A 6,953-nucleotide genomic window follows, 5' to 3' on the forward strand; every position below is an offset into this window, starting at 1 on the left:
CATCAATTTTTGATCAGGGAAGGAATAACAATAGCTTCACAGTATAGCCCAAACGGCATCCGATCGCTGTCCAGTTTTTATAGTGTTTCCAAGCACTACTATGCTGTGCATCAGCGGCACAGCTTATGCGCACCCATCTGAGTGCGTATCACGGCATTCCCTTTTCCCTTCTGTTGAGCGATACCTATCACGCATACATTTCCGTCCAGTTTCTAGAACAGGACGGCCAAATGCAGCCGGTGCAGGTCATGTCGTCGTGTCTCGTGTTGATGGCAAAGCGAGACACGGATACGCAGCAGCAGAGCACATCACAATTCACAAAGATGGACAGCAACGCAATGCAACAACCGGGCCGGGCCTGCCTGATCGGCGAGAACAAAGCTGCGCCGACAGCGCTCTATCCGATTTTATTGGCCGAAATGAGAACCCGATCCTTATCCCGTGACCCGACCCTTGGTAGGGCAGTGTAGGGCCGTACGTAGGACCATCGACCCCCACTGGCCACTCCATCCCCCGGGAGCGGCACACATCTGAAAATCCCGCCAGATGATAACGATTAGCGATGATCGTGAGCACTAATCTGAACTTCTTTTTGAGGGGTGCGAGGACTAAGAGCTACTTTAACGGGGCGACCCATTTCGTCTGCGGCCGTCCGTTTAGATCCGCGCGGATAGAAAAGACGGCCCAACGCGCCGACCTAAACGGACGCGCGTCCGTTTTTCGTCTGCGGACGACCCATTCATGGTTCATTTTTAAGTCTGATTTGCGTCGGCGTGGACACGCGACGGACGCGCGTGCGGTCGCCTACTCCTATCCCCGGGCCTGCTGGTCTGTGGCACATTGGCCTTCCTCCCCCCGGCCAACAAGCAACCCTCGCCCCCCGCCTCCTCCGTCACCGACGTCGTCGTCCATTTTTGCGGCGACTCTTCCAGCTGCCGCCGCCTCGACATCCGCACAGCAACACCGCCCCTGCCCCCAGTCGTCCGCCCCGGGGAGCAAACTAGTTCCCGCCGTCGGTTTCCCCACCGCACAGCCGCCCCGCGACCAAGAAGACGCCTCGCCGGCCCCGCCACATACGACCGGCACGCTCGTCGGACGTCGTCACGCTCGTCGGACGCCGGCAGGGCAGCTAGCTGGTCTGTGGGCGCCGCATCTCCCCTCGCCGGCTGTCTCCTTCTTCAACGCCCGCAAACTGTTCGACAGTTTGCCAAGGTACGAAAATGGACTCCGCCGACGAGTTCTTTTTCCATAATTTCATTTGCGACTCCGATGATTCGTCGTCCGACAACGAGGAGGAGATATTGGCTGCTGTGTTGGTCCATCACCACCTCAACAAACCAGCGGCCGTTGTTCCGTGGCTCCATTTCGGACCACCTTCCGGCGTTGAATCGTAACTGAGAGAGCGGACATTTCCTTCTCTGGAAGGACTACTTTGATACAACAAACCCATTGTTCAAACATCACAAATTTCGCCGCCGGTTTCGTATGAGTAGGCATGTTTTCAACCGTATTAGAAAGGGAGTGGTCGACTATGATGACAACTACGAGTGCAAAGAGGATGCCGTCGGCAAGATTGGTTTCTCCTCTTATCAGAAATGCACTGCCGCCATCCGAATGCTTGCATACGGAGTGTCCGGTGATCTCATTGACGAGTACGTCCGTATGAGCGAGTCTACATGCCTAGAGTCCCTGTACAAGTTCTGCAAGGCTGTGATTGCTGTGTTTGGCCCTAAGTACTTGAGAGAGCCGACAGCTGCAGATACAACCCGTTTGTTGGCGATAAATGCTAGCAGGGGCTTCCCGGGGATGCTTGGCAGCATAGACTGCATGCACTGGGAGTGAAAGAACTGCCCTTCTGCTTGGCAAGGGCAGTATAAAGGGACATGTCAGGGCTTGTCCTATTATACTAGAGGCCGTGGCGTCGCAAGATCTCTGGATCTGGCACTTTTTCTTTGGCATGGCTGGATCACACAATGATATCAATGTGCTTCAGCGCTCGCCGGTGTTTGCTAGGCTTGCCGAACTTTACTTTCAACGGCCGCAACTACGACAAAGGGTACTATTTGGGTGACGGTATCTATTCTCAGTGGACCATTATTGTAAAGACAATACCCAGCCCTGTTGGAGAGAAAAGGAAAAGATTTGCCTAAGAGTAAGAGAGTGCTAGAAAGGATGTCGAGCCTGCCTTTGGTGTTTTGCAATATCGATGGGGCATCGTTCGGTATCCTGCTAATACTTGGAGCACGCAGAAACTATGTGAGGTGATGACTGCTTGTGTAATCATGCACAATATGATCGAAGAAGACGAGCGCCCGAAACGTCTGTACGATCAAGGCTTTTAGTTTCAGGGTGAGAATGTTGTGCCTGAGCATGGAGTAGCGGCAACATTTGAGCAGTTCACTCAGTTTCATGAAGACATGCGTGATTGGGAAACTCACGTGCAACTGCAAAATAATTTGGTTGAGCAAATGTGGACTCATGTTGGCAACCAATAGATGTATCTTTTTTTATTCGTTTGTAAAACTATGTGAAACATTTTTATTTTTATTTGGCCTGTAACTATACTATTTATTTGGACGGACTATTTTATTTGTTAAATTTTCATTTCACAATATGCTGAATGCAATGCAAAATTGGACGACCAGCTGACCACGCCTGCACATATAGATCGACGCGTTGAACGCGCTGCCGACCCATATGAAAAACAGAACGAACGCCGGGCAGGCGGCCGACTCAAACGGACAAAAAACGGACGAAATCATCCTCCGTTTGAATCGCCCGTTGGAGTTGCTCTAATGTGAGAGATTCCCCAACAACCAGGATGAAGCAAACTCTCGTCTCCTGGTAGGCCAGCCAGCCAGGGCCACGTTGCCACGCCCCACTTTTGGCTACAAAAGGAAGAAACGAACGACGGGGAGAAGAAAGAAGCACACACCGGCTGCTTTGCAACCACCCTGTAATCACATGTATTTCTGCTTTTGCATTTTTTAATCGTAATGATGAGATGAAGGAACCCACCCGTGTAACACACACGGGCTACTTTTGCAGTTCTTCTTCTCAAGGAGTACGTATAGAAGTTACAGTTATTTTTATTTCTTTTTTTAGGATACTTATTTGTTTTATTTCGACGCGTTGAACATACAAGTTGCAGACTCATCCTCAAATTTGAACGCAGAAGAAAGTAAACCTGTACGGCGTAGGTGCTAATCTTAGCGTCCGTAAATCTAGTACCAGTAGCGTTTCACGTTCCAAATTTGAAATGCGGATCCATCGGCCGGCATCACGATTTTCTCAACCGAAAAGAGAAAATGAAAAGGAAAAAGGAAAATGGGATTATCTATTGTAGTTTACCTTCATTATACCCGTCAAAAGTACGAAAGCCCAGGCAGTCATTGGCTGGCAGGCTGGGTGGGCTCCTGGAAAATCTAAAACAAACAAACGGAACGGAGGGGAAAGGGGTCCATCCATCCATCCATCCCCACGCAAGCAGGCACGGCGATCTCTCCTCAAATGTAGCGCCGGGGAAGGGGAAAGGGAAACCAAACCAAATCGCCCCCCAATCAAGCAAAGCAAACAAACAAAGAAACAAACCGAAACGAACCGAGGAGAGCACGCACGATACTGCGGGCAGGCGAGGCGAATCGAAACCATCCCTGAGAAAACGGGAAGCGGAAAAAGGGCCCTCCAAACCAAACCCAGGGGAGGGGAGGGGAGGGGAGCGCAGCCCCCCCAACCAATCCCGAGATCCAGCCAGCCAGGGTCCGCCAGCCGCCGCATTGCCGCAGATCGAGATGGCGCCGCAGCTGACCGGCGCGCCCGGCTCGGCGGCGGCGGCGGGCGGCGCCGCGGCCGTCAAGCCGCAGTTCCACCACTACCACCACCACCGCCTGCCCCCGCGCCACCACCACCCGCCCTCGCTCCTCTCCAAGCTCGCCTTCTGGTCCGTCTGCTCCCTCGCGCTGCTCCTCGCCTTCCTCCTCCTCGCCCCCTCCTCCGCCCCCGCTCCGCGCGCCGCCCCCGACTCCCCGCGCCGCTCCCTCCACGCCCGCCCCGACTCCGCCGCCGCCTGGGGCGGCGCCGCCTGGGAGAGGAAGGTGCGGGCCTCCGCGCGCGCCAGGCGCCCCGGCCTCTCCGTCCTCGTCACCGGCGCCGCGGGCTTCGTCGGCTGCCACGCCGCCGCCGCGCTGCGCCGCCGCGGCGACGGCGTCCTCGGCCTCGACAACTTCAACGACTACTACGACCCCGCCCTCAAGCGCGGCCGGGCCGCGCTGCTCGCGCGCTCGGGCGTCTACGTCGTCGACGGCGACATCGCCGACGCCGAGCTCCTCGCCAAGCTGTTCGACGTCGCGCCCTTCACGCACGTCCTGCACCTCGCGGCCCAGGCTGGCGTGCGCCACGCGCTCGTTGACCCCATGTCGTATGTGCGGGCGAACGTCGCTGGGCTCGTCGCGCTGCTTGAGGCGGCTCGCGCGGCCGACCCGCAGCCGGCGATCGTCTGGGCATCCTCGTCTTCGGTCTACGGGCTCAACTCCCATGTGCCTTTCTCCGAGCATGACAGGACGGACCGACCCGCGTCTCTCTACGCGGCCACCAAGAAGGCTGGTGAGGAGATCGCTCATGTCTACAACCACATCTATGGCCTCTCGCTCACCGCCCTCCGGTTTTTCACCGTATATGGGCCGTGGGGGCGCCCCGACATGGCATACTTCTTCTTCACCCGGGACATTCTTGCTGGTCGGCCAATCACGGTTTATGAGAGCTCCGGTGGAGGCACACACCAGACCACCATTTCCCGGGATTTCACCTACATTGATGATATTGTGAAAGGGTGTATTGGGGCATTGGATACAGCTGGGCGGAGCACAGGCAGCGGCGGCAAGAAGCGAGGGCCAGCGCCATTCAGGACATACAATTTGGGGAACACTTCTCCAGTGCCGGTGACACAGCTTGTGGATTTACTGGAGAAGATGCTCAAGGTGAAGGCCGTGAGGAGGGTTGTCAAGATGCCAAGGAACGGGGATGTGCCGTACACACATGCTAACATCAGCCTTGCACAGCGGGAGCTTGGGTATCGGCCATCCACTGATCTCCAAACAGGGCTCAAGAAGTTCGTGCGGTGGTATCTTGAGTACTACAATCCTGAGTTGGCTGTGAAGCAGAAGCAGCATGGCAGTAGCAATGGCAAGGGTTCACGCGGTCGGAATGGCAGCACGAGCAGCGCAAGATGACTGACTGTTCAGTTTCTGGATGGCCCTCTTCTGACGGTGTGTATCAGAGTTCTAGTCCAGTACTTAATTCATCAGATTTTGAGAGGCCCGTTTTACCCAGCGCCTTCAAGTGAAACGAAACAAGCATGAAGTGGTTAGTGTTGAAAACTGTTGCTTCTGTTTGCTTCCTGTAGCTGCGCATCACTCCCTAGTTCCATTAGTTGGTTCTTAGGATGACACTGCTAGGAAGATTTTTCAATCATTTTGGGGAGCAGGCTGTGCATTGCAAAGACTACGATAGATTCTTTTAGTGACATTTGTACCACGAGAGAGAAGGAAGTATATCATGACTGTTTCTTTTGTTCAATTGAAGTAGCTTCGATCAATATTTAGTTCTCTCTGAAGTCTGAACCCTATATCTTACTGATATTCATGCTAGTTTCCTGTATGGTGGTGCATATTGCGTGCACTTGTGGTATAAAACATGTCTTTGCCATGACAATCTTAAAATCTACCTTTTCCTTTGTGGATACGAATCATGTGATTTAGTATTTGTTTTTGTCTGTACTGATCAATATTACCATGATATATTTCTTATTGGTTTATCATGGATTTGTGAGTGCTACTGTGATGCAACTTTTCTGAGACAGATTAAACGTATGCGCTTCTTTGGTCATTGGTATAGCTGATATTATTTGCAATTGCAATGTGCTCATGTCCATCTGCTTGAACTTTGGTCACTGGTATAGCTGATATTATTTGCAATTGCCACGTGCTCATGTTCATCTGCTCAAATTGTCTGATTTGGCTTTCTCATTATGAACTACTCCCTCTGTAAACTTTTATAAGAGCGTTTAGATCACTAAAGTAGTGATCTAAACGCTCTTATATTTGTTTACAGAGGGAGTACTAGATCTATTAATTGAACTGATGCTACTTATACTTTTGATATGCGGATGGTTGAATGCTATGGTATGGGAATCACCAATTGTCTAGAAAACAGAAACATAATTTCAGACTATCCAAAGGTTTACGCCGATGGGAAGATCTGATCACTTGTTACTATAGCAATCCAGTCCTTTTCTTTACTTTGGGCTAAAAATTTTGTCGGACTTTTATTCATATTGTATTGTACTACCAGGATGAGAATGAGTCTGTGAGTAAAAATGTCCATTGTGTCATGGTACCATTGTAACTGTAATTTTGCTGGAGACTGTATAACAAAAATATCAACTAACTTTACAGGAAGTGCAAGTTGGAATCATAATTTCTCTTGAGAAAACGGTGATTTATCGATCTGATTGTCTAGTGGTCGTGCATTTTCTCGTTTGGTCTTTGAAGATTTTCTTTCACTCTTTGTCCTGGAAATGGCATCATGAACGTTGCTGATATCTTTGGATGCCATGGTTGCATTGCGAACATGTGATTTATAATTGCTCTGTGGCTTCAATCTGCATGACCATTTTGATTGTTTGTCATTGTCATGACCAACACTTAAGCAGAGGTAACCATCTTCAAGCACACTTTTAACTCTGATGTCACTGCAATTAAGTAGTATGCTATAACTGGTGCGAGCTTCGTGTTTGCTTGGCTACCACTAAGGGCCTTTCAGGCACATTTTATTCACCATCTTAATGGTTACTCCATGTAAGCATGTTTATTACCACTATAGCTTCGAATTTGCTTCATGTGCATGTGAAGGGATGAGAGGTGACGCGTGCATTAGCAACTGCATGTGAGCTGGTC

At 51.3% G+C, this 6,953-nt stretch overlaps 1 protein-coding gene across 1 annotated transcript; it reads left to right on the forward strand.

The window, feature by feature from the left end:
* Window positions 1-3,531: 3,531 nt before the first annotated feature.
* LOC119285124 (UDP-glucuronate 4-epimerase 3-like) lies at window positions 3,532-5,721 on the forward strand. The gene has a single exon (XM_037564342.1). The coding sequence runs from the start codon at window positions 3,792-3,794 to the stop codon at window positions 5,226-5,228; it is 1,437 nt and encodes a 478-aa protein (XP_037420239.1). The 5' UTR covers window positions 3,532-3,791; the 3' UTR covers window positions 5,229-5,721.
* Window positions 5,722-6,953: the final 1,232 nt, after the last annotated feature.

Source organism: Triticum dicoccoides, chromosome 4A (genome assembly GCF_002162155.2).
Source record: "Triticum dicoccoides isolate Atlit2015 ecotype Zavitan chromosome 4A, WEW_v2.0, whole genome shotgun sequence".
NCBI lineage: Eukaryota > Viridiplantae > Streptophyta > Magnoliopsida > Poales > Poaceae > Triticum > Triticum dicoccoides.